Source organism: Aspergillus tanneri, assembly GCF_003426965.1.
Source record: "Aspergillus tanneri strain NIH1004 chromosome Unknown AapTan_5_pilon_pilon_pilon, whole genome shotgun sequence".
In the NCBI taxonomy this organism is placed as follows: domain Eukaryota; kingdom Fungi; phylum Ascomycota; class Eurotiomycetes; order Eurotiales; family Aspergillaceae; genus Aspergillus; species Aspergillus tanneri.
In genome coordinates, this window is record NW_022984632.1 from 2,597,124 (window position 1) to 2,618,911 (window position 21,788).

The window sequence follows — 21,788 nt, forward strand, 5'->3', positions numbered from 1 at the left end:
GGGCAACGGTGGATATTGATGCCTAGGATCGAGGGGTCTCGCTATTCCCAACTCAGTAATTCGGCAAGCAAGAAGCCGCAGTTATTACCGGATTTGGGCATCGCGTCCATCACGATGGCTTAACCTAATCACCAGCGTTCGATTCAATGCTTGAACACGATGTGGCTGAGACTACGCCTTCTATTAGCGGTTGCTCGCAGTGTATACTCCATAAATGTGGGGTTGAAATTAGTAGTTGCCTAACCTTATTGTAGGGTATATATACACACAAGATGTTGGTCCCTGGGGATTATTGTCGTCTGAATCAGCCCATCCTTCATATTCACTGGACCCGCGCCCGTTGCTATGATTAAGGCTTACAGATATATCCGCGAAAAGACCGGGGGGCCGTCTGAGCCATCGTCGCGAAAGACTCAGAAACCTCTCTGCTCTCATCTCGCGCAACAACGACGACAACGGCAACAACACAGCCAAGATACCACCATAAGGAGTACCGAAAATGAAGTACCTTTGCAGGATATGGGAGCTAGCTCAGTGCAAGAACAGAGGAATATATTGCAGGGATATCCCCAGAGCGGAGAGAAATGCCAGGTGTGCAAGGAAGAACGGCGTCGCGAGCGGGTTTACAGCTGGAAGCTCATCGGTGGACTTTGCTTGCCATTTACCCTGGCGACGCTGGACTTGACGATTGTGGCCACCGCGGTGCCATCCATTGCCTCCCATTTCAGTACATTTGTCTTATTCCCGTGGTATACTGCTTGGATGCTGATGTCGCACAGACAAGTTTGACGAACTCAATTGGATCGTCACTGCTTTTACATTGACATCGACGGCGTTCATCCCGATGTTCGGCCAGCTTGCTGATGTCTTTGGCCGTCACGCAGTGCTGCAGCTGGCTTTGTTCCTGATGCTTATTGGGAGTGTGTTGTGTGCCGCGGCGCAGACTTGGGGTATGCTTCTGCTGGGAAGAGCTCTACAGGGGACGAGCTCTGCCGGGCTCATGAATATCATCATGATTATCCTTGCAGATAAGGTGTCGTTGAAGGTGAATGCTAAGAACAATTCGCTTTTCGCGTTTGTCGGTGGTATAGGATACTCTATAGGACCGGTGATAGGGGGGTAAGTGATGTGATATCCCGCTGTTTGCTCTCTCAACTAACAAGGGATTAGATATTTAACGGATGTAAGGCTTCGAATTCTGTCCGGTTGGAGAGGTTTCTAACTTAAACAGGATAATTGGAGATATTGCTTTGTGATACCCATACCTGTATGTCTTGGAATTCTCTATGAAGAATATCTATTGACGCATACAGATCGCTTTCTTCTCCCACATTTTGATCTATTTCCTGCTGCGAAAAGAGCTCGTCGAGGGGACCATTTTCCGCCGGGGGTCCAGGATGTCATCTCTTCTCCCGGCGCTTGCAACACTGGATGTATTCGGATCGGCCCTGTTTATATTCGGCATCGGTCTCATCATCCTGGCCACAGCATGGGGAGGTGCCGCATACGCTTGGACGGCCCCTCAGGTCCTTGGTCCCCTTATTGTCGGAGCAATATGCTTTGTTTTGTTTTTCGTGTACGAGTATCTGCTCGAGCCGGGGAGGATACTCTCGCGAGTGTTTCCGACGCAGGTCCCAATGATTCCATATAGCATGTTTTCTCGAAAAGATACTATATGGCTGATGATAGCACAGGTATCAATTGGCGCGTGTACGCCCCTTCCCTCTCTGTGTGACCAGTATATGTAATTGACTCGCAATAGCAATGTTCTCTGTCTTCTACTTCATCGGTATCTATTTCACTCTTGTCGAAGCGTACCAGGCATCTAGGGCTGGCCTTCAACTCTTATACTACATTCCCGGCCTAGGAGGTAAATAAATTAATATATTACAGTCTCCCTACTCGACGACAGACAGCTGACTCGGACCTACTACAGCCGGCGTCTACACAGCAATGTTCCTATGCAATGTTGTACCGGCGCAGACCTTCTTCCCGTTAAACTTCGGGTCCATCATCAGTACAATCGGCCTTGCGGTCATACCATACGCGATCCACGTCCAGAACACGGGCCTCCTCAACGGAATGATGGCCCTAGCTGGCGCTGGGACTGGTCTCCGCTTCATGCCTGCCACTCTGCACGCGGTGGGCGTATGGCCTGAGAGAATCGCCCCGGCGATGTCATTGATGCGCTTCGCCATGCCGTTCGGGGGCACAATCGGTCTAACGATCATGGGCAGCGTTTTTAATAACAAGTTCGGCCCATCTTTGGGCCTAAGCAGTGCTGGCAATGCTAATTTCAATGTCCATGATACGTCTTCTCTTTCCGTAATTACAACACTATCTCCTGCTGCGCAGAAGGTCGTTCGTATGGCCGGGAAAGATGCTATCATGTGGGCTTATATATCCATATTGCCTGTGATGGGCGTGAGTCTTATCTCGGGACTGCTGATGGGGAATGTATGGATTAAACCCAAGTCGAAGGATGAAGACCAAGAGCACGTTGATGCGGAGGGGTCAAGACATAGCGAGGTGGTTTACGTATCGTATTTGTGGGCTTTACTAAAGGTATGTCTTCTTGTGCCATTGGTACTAGGTACTAACTATAGTAGGGAAATGTCACTTCCTACAAGCAGATCAGCCGGCCGGTGGCGGAGAGAGAGAAACAGTGATCGCTCTAATTGAACATAGAAGGACCGGCCATTAATGCATAAAACTTTGTCCACCCATGAGCCCATGAGTTGCGAGATATGGTATCCCCTCTGCTCCTGTATACATAGCTATCGACAGGAAATTTGGGAGGTGTTATTTGTAGAGCAAGATCAGCTCGATATAATGTTCTCAGTGATAGAATAATTTGGCTATACCTTAGCTCTAATGTCTACATGGTTATTCTCCGTTATATTGACTAATTCCATCTGTTCGGCCTATCCCCGTCTCAGTCACAGTAGTATACAATTCGTCAACACAAGGAAAGAACAAAACACGATATATAAGGAGTATCTCAAATTTCTTAGATTAGATCTACTCCTCTATGTATAGTAGTTATGCGAACATGAGTCTGACACATCCTCATCGCCGGTGTTGCCAGCCACATGTACGTCCCAGATACTTACATCCTACCTAGTCCCCAAGATTCGAGCTTACATCCTATATACATACAGTGGAGGTTCTGTTCTCTCGTCGCTGACTTCGTAAACATAAAAGCAACATGATCGAGTCAGCACAGATGCATGCCATCGTCCGGACAGACGAGCAGTCGACGAGCCTATCACCGCTAGGTATCAGCTATCGGCTTGCTTCGTGTGGATCTCCGTGACAAGCCAATCTCTGGCGTGTTGGAAGCCGACCTAGAATAGCGAACGACTGCTACAGAGATGATTATTAGGACTGGGTCTGCCAAGGATTAGTCCCTTGGAGACTTTGAGACCGAAGTGATTTTTTCAGTGGACGAAGGCCTGTAGAACAATATATGGCGAGATCTGTCTATCCGACTAAGGGCTATGAGCACAACGCCAATATCGACATATAGTACAATAGCACCCCTCCCTCATCATCATTATAATAACCCTTCTCACCCACTTAGAGACCCATCCCCAGGACCAACCACCACCAATCCAACACCATAAACGACTCTGAAAGAATCACCTTAAAACCCCCCCAACTCCCGCCCACCCCAGAACAAACCCCGACAACGCCTCACCCAAAACACCGCCCCCAAACCAAACATCCTTCCAGGCACCCATCCTCTTGACTCCTGTCGAACCAGAACCCAAACCAGCCGGTATGAACCCGCGCTCATTAACGCCCTCGATCTCTCCCGCGTTCGAGCCCGGAAAGAATGCTCCCGCGCCGACGCCGCCGGATCGCGAAAGCAGCACCAGATGGAATACCCCGGAGACGAAGACCGTTCCGACAAGATAGAAGATAAATCCCGTTGCGGATTGGAGGGCTAATATACCCGCTGTGAGGCCTAGGAGAAATGAGGTGAGGGAGTGGAGGTTGGAGAGAACCTGATTAAGATAGGATTACGATTAGCTATGCGGGATAACTAGGTGAAGAGCTGGAGGGTTGAAGCATACGCGATTGTTGTGTTGGACGGATTCAGGGACGAGAGGATTAATCAGGAGGGAGAGTTCTTGTTTTGTTGGTGCCATTTTCTTGCGTTCTTTCCCTCTCTTAATGGAGGATACGGAGCAAAGGTAGGTGAGATGGAATTGGAGATGCTTCTAGTTAGCGTTTTGCCATTTTATACCGCCTCACGTTACTCTACGGCAGAAAGATGCAATATCAAGAATATTTAATACCCAAGTCCGCGAATAGTCTATACGTAAAACACAACCCTCCCCGCCCCGACTGTCCTCCCGACTGTCCCACTAGATCCCCACCTGGAGTCAACTAAAACAGTGGATAAAAAAATATGAACAGCTGACTGGTGTGTCGTGATCTCATCCGTCTCATCAAGTGCCATAGCCCCCCAACATTCCCAGAGAACTGAAAGAAAAGAACATTATGCATGGGAATCAAAGCTTATTGATGGGAATGTAATAAATGAAAAGAAAATGAAATCGCCCGGATCATCTTCCGAATCTTCGGTACAAACGCCTTCGCAGCATATCATCGAGTAAACCAAAGAAAAGTCAGTTGTACCAGGGCCTGGAATCGCCACTACATGGTATCATAAGCGAATTTCATCAATGCCCCAGCACATAAACCACATCCATCACCCCCAGAGATCGTTTTACTGTGATGCGCACTGCACCCTCTCGGCACCAGGAGGAACATCTTCATCATCCTCGTCCATTGCAGCCGCACCGTGCGCGCGCGCTTGCGAGTATTCGCTCGAGTCAACATCCTCCAGCTCGAAGTCCTCCACCATGGAGTCAGCGGGCGGCTTAGTCTGCTCCATCCGAGCTGGCAGAACCTGCTCCAGGAGGTTGAGGTTCCGAAGCTCATCCGTTTTAGGGAACTTCACATCGAACTGGATGTAAAGGTTGCCAAAATCATGATGACGGAACGAAGGCATACCCTGGCCCTTGATAACCTTAATGGCACCTAGAAAGGGTTAGCCAAGTTCCTTATTCGGAGACTAAACAAAGGGAACTTTTAACGTACCGGGTGTAATGACCTCTCCAGGAGCAATGTTTACCGTCAACCACCGATCATCGAGATGCTCAATATTGATGGCGCCACCACCAAGAGCGGTGAGAAGATCGATCTCTGCTTGGAAGAACAGATCGTCATCCTTGCGCTGGAAACGGGGGTGAGGCTTCTGCTCTATCTCAAACACCACATCTCCGGGCAGAACGCCAGGCATCTGGTCACCCTCTCCACGGAACTCGATCTTGTGCCCATTCTTGACACCCTTATCGACGTGGACGTGCAAAACCTTCCTTTCCACGACCGTCTTCTTGCCACTGCAGCGCTTGCAGCGGTCCTTGTCACGGACAATTTCTCCCTCCCCGTTGCAGTCAGGGCACACAGTCTGGAAACGCTGGATCATGGGGCCCATCTGGCGCATCATAGTCTTCATACCAGAACCATTGCAACCGGTACACGACTTCACTGCACCTTCTTTACCACCCCGGCCATCGCATCCAGGGCAAATGACGGACTTTTGCAACGCCAATTTCGAGACCTTGCCACGGTAGATGTCCTCCAGGTTAACCTTGTGAACGTGATGGATGGTACGAGCCTTCTTGGGGCCCTGGTCACGCATGCCGCCGCCGAACATGCCTCCAAAGCCACCACCGCCGCCAAAGAACTGAGCAAAGAGATCCTCAGCACCCATTCCACCACCGGCACCACCACCTTCAAGACCCTCCTCACCATACTGGTCGTAAATCCCTCGCTTCTGAGAGTCGGAAAGGATCTCGTAGGCATGGGACAATTCCTTGAACTTTTCGGCAGCTTCTGGGTTGTCGGCATTCTTGTCTTTAAACTCCTGTCAGTCCCAGTCCTGGTGCACAAGATCCCTCTTAAAAAAGAGTTCTGTGAAGGCAGATCATGTCAGACAAAAACGTACCAGGGTGATACTTTAGTGCACCCTTCTTGTAGGCGGTCTTCAGTTGAGCATCAGTAGCCGTCGAGGGGACCTAATAACCTTCAGTCAGTCTTGAAGTCTCGATAAAACCAATGTGAGAAAGAAATTTCAACGTACCCCGAGACAATCGTAGAGCTTGGTATCCTTAACCATTGTGATTTGAGTCTAAACAAAAGTGAGGAGGTAGGGGGAAAATTATAGAAACAAGAACTTTTTGAGACAAGAAAAAAGGAAATCCACAGGACCTTTGTGGCCGCAGAATCGAAAAGCACTGAAAAGAGGCAGGAGAAAGTAAGAAAATCACAGGGTGATTCCGAGAGGAAGAGTAAAGTCTATAAGCAAGGATAGTGCCTCGATTCCGGGGGATTCAGGTTGGGACAGTTGATGGGAGGAAGAAAAAGGGTTGCGAAAGGCCCTTTCTCAAGATTATCAGAGAGCGGCGACAGGCTGGCTTACTGGAGGTAAATGACTGGTACGGTAACTGATCTGGTAAGTAAGGAAAGTAAGTAATCCCAATACCAATAACAGAACCAGGCACCAACGGATCTTCTCTCCACTGTCGCACCCCTCTCTAATCTGTCTACGCTTGTAAAGGCGATGGTAATCTATACGGGAAATACGATAGGGCCGTCGAGGTAAAGTAGAGAATCGTATCTCTTGCAAAGATTTCTTCGAAAGTAAGAGACTGAAGAGAAAGAAAAGAGCCTGAATCTTCCGTGAAGGTGGTCTCAGTCTTGCTTTTCAAGGATACCACCAAATCTTGCCGATTATGACATACAGGGCTGATCTTCTCACGGTTTCGATCAGTGTGAAATTCAGGGCCCGAGCGCCGATTCCATTCGATTCTTCGACCTTCCACTAGCTTCGCAGCAATTCTGTGGTTGGTTGTGAAATGTAATTACAGAGTTTGTGACGGTTGGTCCTTTGAACTGACAACGCCTTGGGGTGTATTCTATTACAGATTTTTTATACATAAAAGTAGAAATAAATTCCATCTGCTTCTACAATCACCCCTGACTACGGTGATACAAAGAAAAGCAGGTTCTGTTTGTATGCTGAAACGCAGACAGGTAGAAACATCACAGTGCTAGCAGATTACTAATCTGTGCCTTATTAAGTGCTACTGATAAAGTTTTTTTTTATTTTTTTTTTGGGTGGCGCAGCTGATGCCTCAGGACTGAGAATGGGCAATTTCAAGCAGGCTTATCGATAAGCGATAGTGCAGCCCAAAGCAGAGTCCTCCTGTTGTGTTTCGAATTCCATATTTGTCACTTGTCATTCGGAGACCCTTGACTGTCATATGAATTAGTCGGTCCGAAACCAGACTTTAATGGCAGATCCTGTCTGATTTGCATATCAAAAGGACGAGACGTCAGACATAATAGATTAGTCTAAGCTGCAAACTATAACAGCTCTTCACAGAATACGCATACTCCGGAATATCTCTTATTTATACAGGTCATACCAAGGCCAAAAGGCGGCCGACCAGAGAAGATTCTCATGTCTAAGCTAAATACTACTTATGCTTCAACTAGGTTCCATTCTTGCAAGCTAGACAGAGAATGTTAGTATAAATATAATTGGTTCTGTAGTCTATAGGCAGTATATCTGCTTCTTTGCCTCTGTATGGACAGATCACCTGACCTGGAGTTCAGTATATAGTCTCTGAACTCCCAGCATCATTATCTTTTCCAATACTTAATTCTGATCCGTTCTGTCATTTCAATTTCATCTCTTTACTTGAATCCACTAATGTTGCCATCGCTTCCTCGATCTTTACCCCAGCTCGGACGGACATGGTTGCCCCTTGATTTCTCCAATCTAAACTTTGTCCTAATACCTGCAAGTCAGAAAATCGAAGAAGAAACCATCCCGGATATATTGCTTCCACGTATTATCCTGTTCGAATAGGAGGAAGCTTCAAGGGCCGATATCAGGTCGTAGGGAAACTACAGATATAATCGCCATGAAGCGACTCGCTCTCGCACTATTACAGCTGTCTTCGTTACGTTATCCTTAAAGTCTATGTCAACTCCGCAGCCTTATTTGATTTCGAGCTCAAGATATACAAACGTATAGAGAGGCCCTCGAAAAGTCATCCAGGTCTTTGCTTTACTGGCTTGATGTCTATGGGCCGGATGACAAGCATCGATGTCTAGTGCATCCTCCATTATAAGAGATTTTGTTCACCTTTGTGCACCGCAATCTGGTACGTAGGCTGCCTGAACCAGTCTTGGTATATGTGCTTCAGCGCCTGTTTTTGGAACTAGACTACCTCCGTACAGAATGCCAGATTATACATGCTGGTACGTGCTCCATCTTTGTCTTTCTTGCTTCTGTTGTTTACTTGAGAACTCCGCTAGACATCGAGGCTGGCAATATCATGTTCGGGATCGTATATGGAAGAATTATCTACGTATACCAGAACTCAGAATGCCCAGAGAATGGGGTCCCAGTCCTTTGAGACTTTGGATCAGCTACGCTCAGTAATATAGAGCATCGGAGGTGATTCTGGAAGCCCCCTGGACGTACAGAGTTGATATATATGGAGCGCGGGATGTATGGTAAGACAAGAATGTCCGGCGATACTGGTACCGCAATTATTAAACTTGTATCGAAGATTTAGGACCTTTTCGAGGGAGCGCCCTTGTTCACTGGCCACTACCCAGAATTTCAGACATAACGAAGTCGAGCTCACCTCGCCGAGATAATTAGTCTTTTTGGTCCTCCGCTCAGCCTTCGGTAAGCCAACTTTTTATCTGGTGAATCTCAGTATCCACTCACTACATTTAGCTTTCTATGTAACTTTTACGATGAGAATCGCAAGATCAGATTCCACTCGAAGAGAGGGATACTACTCTCGAGGGTCGGGACAAAGCAAGTTTTTTACACCTATTTCCGAAGATGCTGCAGGAGGAGCCGGGTAAGCGTAGTTCCGCTACGGAAGTAGGAGAGGAAAGGACGAGTGGATTCGTAAGCATTTGTAAGTGTAGTTACACAATCAAATCTAAGAGTGCTGTAAGGATAGTCTATTCTGAATTGGCAGTCGACAAGGGATAAAGAAATAATGGTGTCGTGTAGAAGCGACTTCCATTAGCCATGGACTTCCAATTCGATGCGGGAGGAGAAGCTGACCAGACTGGATCTGTGCTTCTCTTACTATGTTTAGCTCTTTAGTTACTCCTCCCTGAGCAATACTCTGTACATCTTGGAATAGAAATAACGTAACCATAAAAATGCTCACAATCTCCAGTCCTTATCAGCGTGGTAAACCCCTCGGTGTTCGGAATGAAAGGCCAATCATAACCCCACCAGTCTCGCTGATCGGACCAGACAAGTTCTCACGAAACTAAGATTTCCCAGTCGCTAAGATCCCAACCAAAACCTTGCTATAGATTCCCTCTGTCAATTCCCGTGTTCCCTTGACAATAATATCCTGCATTCACCATACACCACATCCTGTAAATCATGGACCAAGACCCCGGGTTTATCGCCGCCTTGGAAGAAGCTAAGAAAGGCGCTGGGGAGGGTGGAGTCCCCATTGGAGCTGCTTTAGGTATGTCTTTATACTTGATATGTTCCTGTCTCTATTATACTGTGACCAGCCTAAAAAATTGATGTTGTAGTCTCCAAGGATGGTAAGATCCTCGGTCGAGGACACAATATGCGCGTCCAACAAGGCAGCGCGACGTTACATGTTAGTGACTGGGAGTCCTTTCATATCTTATCGACCTTGGCAAATGAACTTACGTCTACCCATGTAGGCTGAGATATCTGCTCTCGAGAACTCGGGTCGTCTCCCCGCTTCCGCCTACGAAGGCGCTACCATGTATACCACCCTGTCTCCCTGTGACATGTGCACGGGTGCCTGTATACTCTACAAGGTGAAACGCGTGGTCATTGGCGAGAATGTGAACTTTGTCGGTGCGGAGGAGTATCTCCTCAATCGCGGTAAGGAGGTTGTATTGTTGGATAACGAGGAATGTAAGCAATTAATGGGGGATTTTATCAAGGAAAAGCCAGAGCTTTGGTAAGTTTCATTCTTTCCATTATCATGATACATGCAATCAAACCGTCTTTTGGTACACTGCCTTAAAGCCTAACGAATACTGCTTACAATATGCCACACTCAGGAATGAGGATATTTCCGTCTAGACTTTTATGCCTTATAATGGACATGCCACCAACATTCATTGATGGATTATGAGAGGAGGAAGTTGCTGTGTATATAAGAATTGAGGATTGCGAAAGCCAGTCGACGCCATGTTCACATTTCAACGAGCTCTTGCATAAGACTCTGTCGATGGATCTCCTGAAAGAAGAATTTCAGATCATCTGGGTTAACAAAAGGGGTAATACCTGGTTAAATTAGTATTCCATTCACTAGGAACAACAATACTAGACATCGTACCGTGACCCAAGTTAGCAATCCATCCTTGTTTGCCCTTCTGGAATCCCTCTACCATGTTTTCGACAGCTTCGCGAATAGCCAGTCGGCCACCGTAGAGCACACCCGGATCGGCATTACCCTGGATTGTCACTCGGCCATTTGCAATCCGCATAGCCTCAGCCGGATCATGCAGCCAGTCCAGCCCAACCACGTTATAACCCGATTCACAAAGGTCCTCAAGAGCATACCATGCTCCTTTGGCGAAAACCGTCATCGGCACCGGCTCCAGGCCCATCTCCTTTAGCCTCTTAGGCAAGTTTGCGGAGATATATCGCAGATACGGGAGTGAGAAGGACTGGAAGGAGGTTGGAGACAGCTCACCAGCCCATGAGTCAAAGACTTGGACCAACTGCGCACCCGCAGCTACCTGAAGGGCAAGGTATTCTACACAGATGTCTGCAATCTTCTGCAGCAATGCCTGTGACTCCTTGGGATACCTATAGATCCACGTCTTCGATTGGACAAACAGCTTGGTTCCTCCACCTTCAACCATATAGCAGAGCAAGGTCCACGGAGCCCCGCAGAAGCCAATGAGGGGTACACGGCCTTGTAACTTGTGGCGGGTGAGCGTAATAGCCTTGTAAACGTAGTCCAACTCTGACTTGACATCAACTTGCTTCTGCATCACTTTCTCGTATTGTCCATCGTCCGGCGACTTGAGCGGCTCTGGGAAATGGGGTCCTTTCTTGTCAACCATTTCCACGACCATTCCCATTGCCTGAGGAATAACTAGGATGTCCGAGAAGATAATAGCGGCGTCAATAAGCCCTGCATATCGCTCTATGGGTTGAATGGTCAACGTCGAGGCGACTTCCGGGTCGCGGCAGCATTCGAAAAAATCGCGGGCCCCCTTGGCTTCATGGTACTCGGGAAGGTAGCGTCCAGCTATAGAAAAAAACAATTTAAAATTTAGCAGCCGTCGACTTCATTTGTATAGTTGACTCTAGAAGAAGAGAGAAGAGAAGTGTTGCAAAACACAGCGCAAGCATAGCATACCTTGCCGCATGACCCATATGGGAGGGCGGTTTACCTTCTCACCTACAATGACATCAGTCCCTGGTCATGCTCCTTCAGGTATTGACGAAATAATCACCTCTTGCAGCCCTCAGCAAAAGGTCATTTTTCAATGGCGCGAATTGTTCCTGCATTTTGGCGGGGAAACGACAGATGGGATGCGGAACGAGGGGAAGTGAGTGGGATGAGGGGAGCACAAGACAGGCAGAGTCTCGGCGCCTCGGGCCGCAAATCAAGCGATGCTCGCTGGAAGGAGCAGCCGGCACAGCATGCCACAATATTCGGCAGCTCGAGTCCAGCCTGGCCCATGGAGACATTTTCCGGACGCCATGCTATTGGAAATATTTTCTTTGATATATACGTAGTTGTCTGGAAGGTGCAGACTTCTGAATAATAATAGTATACTAGATTACAAGAGTATTCGCCTCAATCGTCCTCACCCATGTACCTCTTACGCATATTCCCCAGACCATATAGAGAATCATTCATTTCCTTTCGTTGCTTTGCGTCGATGCTCGCTGGTATTTCAGAAGTACCGCTGGCGTTTATGGTGCCAACTGTCGACTCTGCCACTGACTCCCACACCAAATCGTCCGTCTCGGGCGTCGCGCGGTATGCTTCAATCAGAGTCGTGGTCGGACTGGATCGCCATTCTTGGGTTGATCCTGCCTCTCGGACATTATCAACGGAGACAAAAATAGTACTCTCCTGTGCATTGCTGGTTACATCAAGAACATTACCAGATGTGCTAACAGGCTTCTGTACTTTTAATGTGCCGTTGGATTCCAGGGCAAAGCATTGCAGCTTCGAAGATCTTTTTTAGGCAGTCAGAATCTTGCAAAATCCCTTCGGCTTCCATGGTTTTGATATCCACTCACCCCTCAATTCCAACCAGAATCAATCGCAACGCCCCCGAAGGATTTTCTGTATTGCCAAGCGATGTCGCCCAGATACCACGAACGGCGATGTCTGTGGACTCCGACGCCTCGTCCACAAGCGGGACCTTCTGTAGCACTCGGCTTTCGGCCCACTTCCAGACAAGTAGGTGGTTGTCACCTCCACCAGAGATGAGATATTCTGGGGCCCACGTGGGCACGCAGAGTGAGCTGACAAACGAAGTGTGACCCAGACAGTAGTTCTCGATCACGTGTGTTTGAGGGGGACCTCGAGAAACACGGATATGTTCATCTCGATCTGCAGTCAGAATGAAAGTGCGCTTCTTGCTAGTAGAAGAGTCCACTGGGAGTGAGACAAAAGCCAGGTCTGTGAGAAGCGACACATGACCGATGAGCAGCTGATGTTCAAAGTTGAGACTCGGTTTCTCTTCGCTAGTTTTCTTAATTTTGGCTTCATATTGCCGCTTCTGTTGCTCCAGAGATGCCAGATTACCCTTGGTGTGCACCGTCAGGGCAGTGGCAGCGGGCCAGCATTTCTTCGATTGGCGCGAAGTAGCTTTCGACGCCACATATGCTTCATTGGGAATAAGCGGTAGTGAATAAACGTCCCCAAATTTATCACCACACAGGATGATGCTGTCATTGTTGGCCAGGGAAAGAGCACAACCCCTCTTTGGCATAACTCTACATACTGGATGAGCCATGCTTTAGTCATAGGGTTTCCTTGCGCTTACCTTTCACTTAATTGCTCCAAAGAGCCATCCTCCCCTAGTCGAAAAACGCGAATGCACTTATCCTCTACGGTCATCGCAACCACATATCTGCCGTTAGTGGATGTCACGAGGAGAGGAATGCTCGACCAAGATGCAGATGTGGGCTTTCCTGATCCCCCATCCATAGACACCTTTCTCTTTTTCTCCGGTGGGCCTTGACCGTCCACGCTGGGCTCAACGTCCATTGCTGTAGGGGCCGCTGCATCATTGTGGTCTACATCCTGTGGCCAACTAGCAAGCCGTTGCCCGGTCTCGGCAGCGTAGGAGTAGAGTTTTGAGCCGGCGGACGCTACAATGACGTTCTGATGGCCGGCATGCTGCCTGTCCACGAATTGAACCCGCTGAAAAGGGTGGTGGGAATTGACGGCCATAACTGACTATTCGGTGGCCAAACAGCACCCTGACAATAAAAATCTCGCTGAATAGAGGGGCCGATGCGAGCGACTATGTAAGTACTAAAATCTATGGCCCGCTTATCACCCAGAGCCGCACCGCCGCGGGTAGCGCCCACGTGACCGCACTAGGCGAAGGCACAAGAAAAGAAAATGCCAAAATCCAAATTTCTTCCGACCTTCAACTGTCGCGACTTCAATCGGACACCATCACCACGTTAACCTAAGAGGGAACATTTTACTTGCCCTTAAACATCCTATCTTCAGCCCAATAAGAAGAAATGGGGGGCAAGTCTGCTACCAAGGCCGCTTACTTCGAGAAGCTCAAGAGCCTTCTCGATGAGTACTCCACCGTCTTTATTGTCGGTGTCGACAATGTCAGCTCTCAGCAGATGCACGAGATTCGTCTGAGTCTCCGTGGCGAGGCTGTTGTTCTGATGGGAAAGAACACCATGGTATGATTTCCGGCTCATTCGACTCTGCCGAACGTCCATTGACCGCATTGTTCAGGTTCGCCGTGCCATCAAGGGCTTCATCACTGACAACCCCGAGTATGAGCGTCTGCTTCCATTCGTCAAGGGTGAGTTAATTGTTGAAGAGTAATTGAGTTTTGGAGAAAGGTGCATCCGCTGACTATCCCTCTCTGCACTGCAGGCAACGTTGGTTTCATCTTCACCAACGCTGATCTCAAGGCCACCAAGGAGAAGATCTTGGCCAACCGTGTCGCTGCCCCCTGCTCGTGCCGGTGCCGTTGCCCCTGCAGATGTCTGGGTTCCTGCTGGTAACACCGGTATGGAACCCGGTAAGACCTCTTTCTTCCAGGCTCTCGGTGTTCCCACCAAGATTGCTCGTGGTACCATTGAAATTACCACCGACCTGAAGCTCGTTGAGACTGGCGCCAAGGTCGGCCCCTCCGAGGCCACCTTGCTGAACATGCTCAACATCTCTCCCTTCACCTATGGTATGACCATCCAGCAGGTTTACCAGGAGGGTCAGACTTTCAGCGCTACTGTTCTGGACATCACCGAGGAGCAGCTCCTCCAGTCCTTCAGCTCTGCCATCAACACCATCACTGCCATCTCCCTGGCTACCAGCTACCCTACTCTGCCCTCCGTTATGCACTCTCTTGTCAACGGCTACAAGAAGGTTCTGGCTGTTGCGGTTGAGACTGAGTACAGCTGGCCCGAGATCGAGCAGCTCAAGGACCGTATCGCCAACCCTGAAGCTTATGCTGCCGCTGCTCCTGCCGCCGCCGCCGCCGCTCCTGCTGGTGACGCTGCCCCCGCCGCTAAGGAGGAGTCTGAGGAGGAGTCCGATGCCGACATGGGCTTCGGCCTTTTCGACTAAACTTCTCGTTTACTACACGAGATACGAATGCCATGTATTAGATTTTTATGTGCCTGATCATGACGGTTGGGGGGGGGGAAATGGAAATGAAAATCATGGTAGCAATATTCTCTTCCCTTTATTCAATAGATATGGAACGTAGTCACGCTCCATCATCTTGATCAAAATGGTGAGTTTCTGTTTTTTTATCATTACCTACCCTTGATATTTCAAGAATCAACATCCATCACATCACTGCGAATGATGATATTTTTTAACTCGGAGCAATACACCCTTGCGGGGTGGCACTGAAGATTAAAAACTAGCAACAACAAACACTCTAATTTTTTGCTGACGCCATACCCTCACTTCAACATTTTCTGTCTCACGCTTTTGCAACGTCTGATTGCTAACATTTGTTTCAGTAGGCGCAATTGACTGGTCACTTCTTGTGCCACAGAGCTTGAACGTATTTATTGCATAGCATCGTAGTGATGGAGCCACCAATGAGGGCCGTAGTTAATACTACTTCTACGACCACCACCCTCAGCTAGTATAGCATTTGCCTAGATAGGGAGTATGTTTAGGAGGCATATCTAAAGAGAATATTTAAACAGATATATGCTCATTATATTATATCCTCTAGTCCTGTAATATCTGCAAGTAAGAGTGGAGCAGAATGTTAGTTCGTAGTTGACATTCCTGTTAATGGTCTAAATATTCTCCACATGCATAGGTATGTGCTGCATTTTCTACATAGTAGACACATTTTAATGCTCCGGCTTCACTGCCTTTGCTTCTGAGGGGAGAATGTTTATTGTCTGAAACCTTTAATTATCTAGTAATATGATGGCTCAGCTAACTATGTACATAACTAGTTCCTGCTTTGGACAAAAAAGACTCGGCTTAAATTTATATGCAAACAAAGTAGACTATTTATAGATAGCTTGAAAGGTAAAACACTGACCAGGTAGAAACAGTTTGATATTTATTCTCTTCCAGTATCGCACAAATATATATATATATTTCATGCCAAAGAACTACAATGTTTGTCTGGTATTCATACATTACAACTTGCAAAACACAAACTCTCACAACAATGATCTATCGCTGGACCTATGCGGAATACATCACATGAATCGAAAGGAATTAATTAATTGCCATCATCACCGCTTCTCCCGAATCGACCGCCAAAACCGCCCAAATCACGACGAAAGAACTTGCCGATGTTCTTCAGGTTTTCGTTGAGGTTTCCGGAGGTGCTGCTCTCGCCGCCCTGGCTCAGTGTCTGGCTCACGGGACCGGAGGCAGTGGACGGCGTGGTAGAGGTGGAGACTGAGCCAGGCCCAGTTGTACTGGTATTGGCTGGGGTGCCGAATCTATCAACGCCGTCCTTGGCGGCCGAGATGATGGCGGATCCCAGCATGGAAGCATCAAAGCGGGTAGGGAGATTGGAGGCGCCGATGGACGCTGCAGCCGATGTGCTCAGGGTTCCAAGTCCAAGGCCCTGTGATACGGAATTGGAGGAGGTGGTGTTGGAGGTCTGCATCGCTGCTAGGACGGGATTGTTTTGCTGTAGATTGGGGGCATGACGATCGGATGCGCGGTGGACCTGGAATAGTTCCACGAGGTGGTTCTGTTCTTGTCTGCTGCGGATGCCTTTGAGATCGAGGATTTTGCGGAAATTGGCGTTGTTTCGGTCCCCGATGTGGAGTAAATATGCTTGCACAAGGGCCTCTGGAGGGGATGGTTGTACCTGGACCGTCTTGAGAAGAGTCTCGATCTTTGCAAAGCTGTTGTTGACGCGCTTAACGAAGCCTGCGGGGGCAGGAGCGGGAAGAAGAGACGTGAGACCGGTTTTGAGGGTGTACGCGTCTAGTAGCATCTGCAGAGAATTCCGTGTTAATTGATCGGTGAAGACTTGGTGCGTATAGTCCGAGATGGGGGCATCTCACCTGTTCCGCCCCAGTCTCCGAGATAGGCTTGCATTGGGAGATACTTGTGATGAACAAGTTGCATATCAACTCCACAAGATGGTCGCTAAAAGCTCGGGCATACTGCTGCTTATGCAGCAGTAGCAATATTTCGGAGGACCTAGTCTGGGTCTTAGAAAGGAGCTCACCAACGTACGAGCTCTGATCGTTCACGGCCTCCAGGCGATTCCAAGGAGTATTACGCATCTCCCGCCAGCAGGGCTCTAGATCTATCTCGACCTGGCGTACAAGTCCTCGGACGGCTGCTGAGGCAATCCCCATGAACGAATCCGCCTGGCTTTGGAGGTCCACTGATTGTTTCAAGTTCTTGTCTAGCCGGCCCTTTATCTTCTCCTCTAGTTGGTTGCAGGTTGTGTAGCAGTAGTCTGCAGTGTTGAGAACTGAAATAAGCTCTTCTAGGGTCGGTATTTTTGATGGCGTATGGCCGGTAGGCCGTTCACTAATGTAGTATAGAAGCACTTGTTGAGCATATTGATCGAGGTATTTTGCGAAGACTTTAGCAAGATCAGCTAGACTTCCGCCTGTTGAAAGTTTGGAGCATTGTTGTAGAGCATGTCGATAGAATGTGAAGAGCTCGATTGACGAGGATATAACAATATTGGAGTGGAACTCTTCATCTGCAGGTCTCAGAGGCTGTTGCCGATATTTTGGAATAAGAGCAGCAAGCTGCTTGTCTTGAGCTTCAACCCATACACTTAGATAGGGCTCAAACGCTTCTGAAATAGCCTGACTAAACACCGGCGCTTCGGTGGAAGCGAAAGTATCTGTCGAGGGCCGGGATGGGCTAACAAATCGTCGCTCAAGAGAATGTTCGAAATCAAGCGTTTCTTGCAAGCAAGACAGCAATAGGTTGACATCGATTGCCTGCCCATTCCGCACAGACCGAGAAAGAATCCCCTTGAAGTCATCTCGAGTCCCTTCGCAGAAGACATTTGCCAGAATTTCATCGACGCGCCAAGATGCCGGGAAAATAGCTGCGTAGTCCTCATCGTAGATCTTCAAGATGCGCTTAAACCACGAATACCTCCGAGATATGTTGTCTAAAGAGCCTGCTTCCTCATTGTTCCGGAAGACCTGACGATATTCACGTAACTGGAAATTGCAATACCAGGTCACTAACCTGGACTTTGCGTGTTCTCCCAACGCATCCATGACCAGGCAACCCTCCGAGAGAGTCGTCCTTTTCTGTGTCACCTCGCCTTTAACAAATGTCAGCTCGAAATCTTCACAAATCTGCTCCAACAACTCCCGTTGTATATCCGCCACATTCCGACTGAGAAGTGCGATCTGGTCGATTGATCGGTACGACTTGAAGTGCGCCATCAATTGAATAACCGCCTGTAGTAGCTGAGCGCAGTCCCGGTATTGCCTTGTTTTGCCAAGAACACGGAGCTGATCGTACGCAGTCGTCAGCATTTGAAGCCTTTTCAGTGCAGTCATAGACTGAGTGAGGTTCTTCTTCGCATTGTCAAGCTGCTTGATATCCGCCGTCATCTCCGTAATAGCCTGCTCCGTACTAGATGCGCGGTCGCGGACATCGTCGATTTTCTTGAACAGCTCGGTCAGATCTGCTTTGGCGGTCTGGATACGCTCGACGCTCTCAGAATTTGAAACAACCTGGTCCTCAACGAGCATTGCAATATCATTGTCAAGCTCATCTTCGTAAGCTTGGAGGGAGTCAGAAACTCGAGACACTGATGACAGCGTGGAGGGGTGGGAGAAGATCGCGTTCAAATGGTCGATTGGATCGTAGTCCGCTAATGAATCGTCGTATTAGTCATTTATTCCACCACAAATGCCTCCATTGTTCTCACCTGCATCCAGGGGATCGAGATCGGCCGCTCCGTTGGAGGGCATATGGCCGGTGGTTGTCGTAGTGGTGGACATTCCATTAGTTCCTCAACATGGACGGACACATTGGCATTTAGAGTATCCACCAATGCACCTCTCTTGTACTCAATAAGCAAAGCCAACCAGCAAAGCCAACCAGCAAAGCCAACCAGCAACGCGAAAGGCCGGTGGCTTCTAGACAGTAGTTGACCGAGAGAATCAGGGCGGGATGTTAGCGATTGGCGAAGCGCAGGGCTGCATTGTTTGGTTTAGCGCCCGCCAAGCCGACCAAATTGTCGCCCTTTGCCTACGTTGTGACGAATGTTCAGTCAATGAAAGTGGATCAGGCAATATCTCTTTGTTGGTTTTCTTTTCATTCTGATAGTTTTTTTTCTTCTTCTAGCGATTTTCTTCCCCATCTATAAAGACATGGTCATCGTGGTCATATATGAAATACAGGAAAGTGAAATAAGTCAGAACACAGCACTCCTCCCAAACAGCCATTCGCCTAAAGCCATGCAAAACAGCAAGATATCTATTACAGAATAATACACCATTCAATCAATAAAAAGTGCTACCAATTTCCTGGGATAGACATGTGGAAGTCTAGACAGCCCCCGGAAGGAAGGCCTCTGGGGGTAATTGCCCTTGAGTCTAGTAGTGTTGTTAGTGAAAGAGCGCCCCTAACAAGACAGCCAGACTTACCTTCAATTGCTCAAAGTTCTTGAGAGCAGCGTCCATGTTCCAGTCATTTCCAGATAGCGCCATCTCCGAATATTGTAGCGTCATTCTTGTTTTGGCACTCATTTCCATCACCAGACGTTCCTGCTGTACTTGCGCCTCCAATTTCGTGGGTGCTGGCGCCCCATAGCCGTCAGGTGCAGCAGGGGGGGCTATCTGTTGGACTAGTGGGACTGACGGGACTGGCGGTGGCTGGGATGTCTGTTGATCCTCCGACATCCATGCCTCATGTCCGCCGTATGCTCGCAGGCACAGTACATCATTGATTACCCGAATCCCGCCCATTCCTCCACCGGGCCCAAGAATGAAGGTCCTGTCGAAACTCCGCGTCTCAACCTTCCCCGTGCTAACCTCTTCAAATTTTCCATGTACCATAATAAGTAGTCCCCCGACGCCGGTTGCACTCTGCCCGGAAGGATCCGGAAGGCCGGGAATCGGGAAGCATTCAATGAGCCATTCTTCCGGGTGTGCTCCTATGTCAGGGTGTCTTGTCTGGGGAAGGGTCTCCCATAGTTCGCGGATCTTCTCCGGCCCAGCATATGTACGTGACATCCTCGCGGGAAGATGGTTGATTTTGAGGAGGTTCCTGCTTTTCTTGATATAGGGATCCCAGCCTGCAGTCTCGGTTTGCTGGGCTCTCGGAGCAGATGTGTTGACATTGAGTGAGAAGGTCGAGTTCTTGTCGTAAACACCGCTGAGGAGCTCACTGCGATTGTTGTCAAACCCCACAAAGAAGGCCTTGACAAAGTTCTCTCCAATTTGAGACTCATCCAGGAAATGAGGCGCCTGAACAGGAATCGGGGTCTTCTTCTGCGCCGCCAATTCCTCCGCCGTTCGAACCTCTACATTATTTAGCACTCGCAGTTTCGGGTACCACTTGAGCATGGTATCCTTGAAAGTCGGATCGGCGCTGAAAGGAGTTCCGGTGAGATCAAGAAACTCGAGATTGCGAAACTTCCACCGCCACCCGATGAGAGCCTGCGCATCCTTGAAATTGTTGTTTGACAGATCGAGATTTTTCAAATCTGGAACCGCTTGAGCTAGAGTGGTGACGACGGAGATATTTTCAAGCTTGTTATCAGCAAGACTGACACTTTCGACTGCCTCTCGCCGAGCCGTGGAGTTGTCGAAACTCATTTCCCAGACTTTCATTAGGGCCGGGAAAAACTTAGATTCTGTGGAAGTGCTACTGAAAATGCCCATGGCCAAGAGTTCTGGATCGCTGCCCAGCTTTGAGAGGTCGAGCAATCTCGACTGTTGATAGTAACGCTTGCTCAGAATAGCAGTCAACTTGGATTTAGTGTCGGCCGCAGAAGGCGTGCCACCGTTTTGCGAAATTTCCGACAGCATTGGCTGGTCCAGCATTCCATTCCCACGTTTTTCGATCGTAAGCGGCGCACCTGCAAAACTAAATCCATTGAGCTGAAGCATTCTATCCAACAACTCCGGTCGGATGGATGCCACAAGAGCATCTCCTTCAACCCGTGACTAGTGAACGTTAGTAAGGCGTAAGACACCCTTGGCAGCGCAGTCACTTGAAGCAACAAACGCCAAATAAACAAGTCCGAGCAAGTGCCGATCGTCGCCCTGGAGTACCATCCCTGAAAACGAGAACACACTGGAGAGAACGACGTTGCGAATTCATGTCGGTGAGCGCCAGTTCTGGTGTTGCACATACCTTTGTTATCCTTGCGCGTTGGCCAGTTTTCGAGTCGGCTGTGTTGAGTTTTTTCTCGAGAAAGGTGATGAGGCTCTCAAGGCCGCCGTCCCGATTCGACGCCGCCTTGCTCTGCTTCCATCCACAAACGATGACCTGCTCCAGACCAGCCCCTCGACCACCTTGTCGGATGTTTGCCTGAGATTCTGAGGTGTTGGATATGGCTTTTTGAATAGCATCAAGGGCCCTATCGCGCGTTCGTGGCCCTACCTGAACTGACCGGCCGGGATCACCGCGCGACTTCTTCCCACGGTTTCTAGCAGAGCCCGCATCCATTGCCAAATCACCATCTCGGTCAATCTTTGTAGCAGCACCCCTCTTGCGAATCCCCCCGCGATCCGAACCACCGGAGCGGCCACGGGAGCCTTTTCCGTTCTTCATGTTGATCGCAGATGTCTATGGTATTCGTCAAAACAGTGGGGAGGTAGCAGATCTTGGTTGCGGGTCGTATGTGTGGAAAAAAGTTTCTTTTATCCGGCGTACAAAGCGCTGCGCGCGCCTCAATTGTACAGAAGCGATTCTGTTGACATGCAACAAAGGGCGGAACGTAACAAATATGTAAAAGAGAATGTGTGAGAGAAAGAAGACGCCTCTAATAAAAGACACAAGGTGTAA

The 21,788-nt window shown here is 48.7% G+C and overlaps 9 protein-coding genes across 9 annotated transcripts; 3 read left to right on the plus strand and 6 right to left on the minus strand.

Moving 5' to 3' along the window:
• Positions 1-345: 345 nt before the first annotated feature.
• mfs56 (putative MFS multidrug transporter) lies at positions 346-2,669 on the plus strand (the record flags this gene model as incomplete). The annotated part of the gene is made up of 9 exons (XM_033574845.1): positions 346-727; positions 780-1,119; positions 1,171-1,183; positions 1,232-1,267; positions 1,314-1,576; positions 1,669-1,694; positions 1,763-1,870; positions 1,937-2,565; positions 2,610-2,669. The coding sequence occupies 9 exons, from the start codon at positions 346-348 to the stop codon at positions 2,667-2,669; spliced, it is 1,857 nt and encodes a 618-aa protein (XP_033422863.1).
• A 972-nt stretch (positions 2,670-3,641) lies between these two features.
• ATNIH1004_010271 (EMC6 family protein) lies at positions 3,642-4,154 on the minus strand (the record flags this gene model as incomplete). The annotated part of the gene is made up of 2 exons (XM_033574846.1): positions 3,642-4,010; positions 4,080-4,154. 2 exons carry the CDS (start codon positions 4,152-4,154, stop codon positions 3,642-3,644), a joined length of 444 nt encoding a protein of 147 aa, XP_033422864.1.
• A 584-nt stretch (positions 4,155-4,738) lies between these two features.
• Positions 4,739-6,193, minus strand: YDJ1 (type I HSP40 co-chaperone YDJ1; the record flags this gene model as incomplete). Its single annotated transcript, XM_033574847.1, has 4 exons — positions 4,739-5,052; positions 5,113-5,931; positions 6,023-6,092; positions 6,158-6,193. 4 exons carry the CDS (start codon positions 6,191-6,193, stop codon positions 4,739-4,741), a joined length of 1,239 nt encoding a protein of 412 aa, XP_033422865.1.
• Positions 6,194-9,508: 3,315 nt separating this feature from the next.
• Positions 9,509-10,195, plus strand: FCY1 (cytosine deaminase; the record flags this gene model as incomplete). Its single annotated transcript, XM_033574848.1, has 4 exons — positions 9,509-9,596; positions 9,667-9,737; positions 9,805-10,070; positions 10,174-10,195. The coding sequence occupies 4 exons, from the start codon at positions 9,509-9,511 to the stop codon at positions 10,193-10,195; spliced, it is 447 nt and encodes a 148-aa protein (XP_033422866.1).
• A 112-nt stretch (positions 10,196-10,307) lies between these two features.
• Positions 10,308-11,638, minus strand: HEM12 (uroporphyrinogen decarboxylase HEM12; the record flags this gene model as incomplete). Its single annotated transcript, XM_033574849.1, has 4 exons — positions 10,308-10,399; positions 10,452-11,375; positions 11,487-11,528; positions 11,584-11,638. 4 exons carry the CDS (start codon positions 11,636-11,638, stop codon positions 10,308-10,310), a joined length of 1,113 nt encoding a protein of 370 aa, XP_033422867.1.
• Positions 11,639-11,930: 292 nt separating this feature from the next.
• trm82 (putative tRNA methyltransferase) lies at positions 11,931-13,544 on the minus strand (the record flags this gene model as incomplete). The annotated part of the gene is made up of 3 exons (XM_033574850.1): positions 11,931-12,318; positions 12,383-13,084; positions 13,135-13,544. 3 exons carry the CDS (start codon positions 13,542-13,544, stop codon positions 11,931-11,933), a joined length of 1,500 nt encoding a protein of 499 aa, XP_033422868.1.
• A 302-nt stretch (positions 13,545-13,846) lies between these two features.
• RPP0 (60S ribosomal protein uL10) lies at positions 13,847-14,912 on the plus strand (the record flags this gene model as incomplete). The annotated part of the gene is made up of 3 exons (XM_033574851.1): positions 13,847-14,020; positions 14,076-14,145; positions 14,329-14,912. 3 exons carry the CDS (start codon positions 13,847-13,849, stop codon positions 14,910-14,912), a joined length of 828 nt encoding a protein of 275 aa, XP_033422869.1.
• A 1,132-nt stretch (positions 14,913-16,044) lies between these two features.
• VPS53 (putative GARP complex subunit Vps53) lies at positions 16,045-18,772 on the minus strand (the record flags this gene model as incomplete). Its single annotated transcript, XM_033574852.1, has 3 exons — positions 16,045-16,776; positions 16,847-18,642; positions 18,700-18,772. 3 exons carry the CDS (start codon positions 18,770-18,772, stop codon positions 16,045-16,047), a joined length of 2,601 nt encoding a protein of 866 aa, XP_033422870.1.
• A 549-nt stretch (positions 18,773-19,321) lies between these two features.
• MEX67 (mRNA export factor mexA) lies at positions 19,322-21,554 on the minus strand (the record flags this gene model as incomplete). The annotated part of the gene is made up of 3 exons (XM_033574853.1): positions 19,322-19,369; positions 19,421-20,944; positions 21,135-21,554. The coding sequence occupies 3 exons, from the start codon at positions 21,552-21,554 to the stop codon at positions 19,322-19,324; spliced, it is 1,992 nt and encodes a 663-aa protein (XP_033422871.1).
• Between the last annotated feature and the right edge of the window lie 234 nt (positions 21,555-21,788).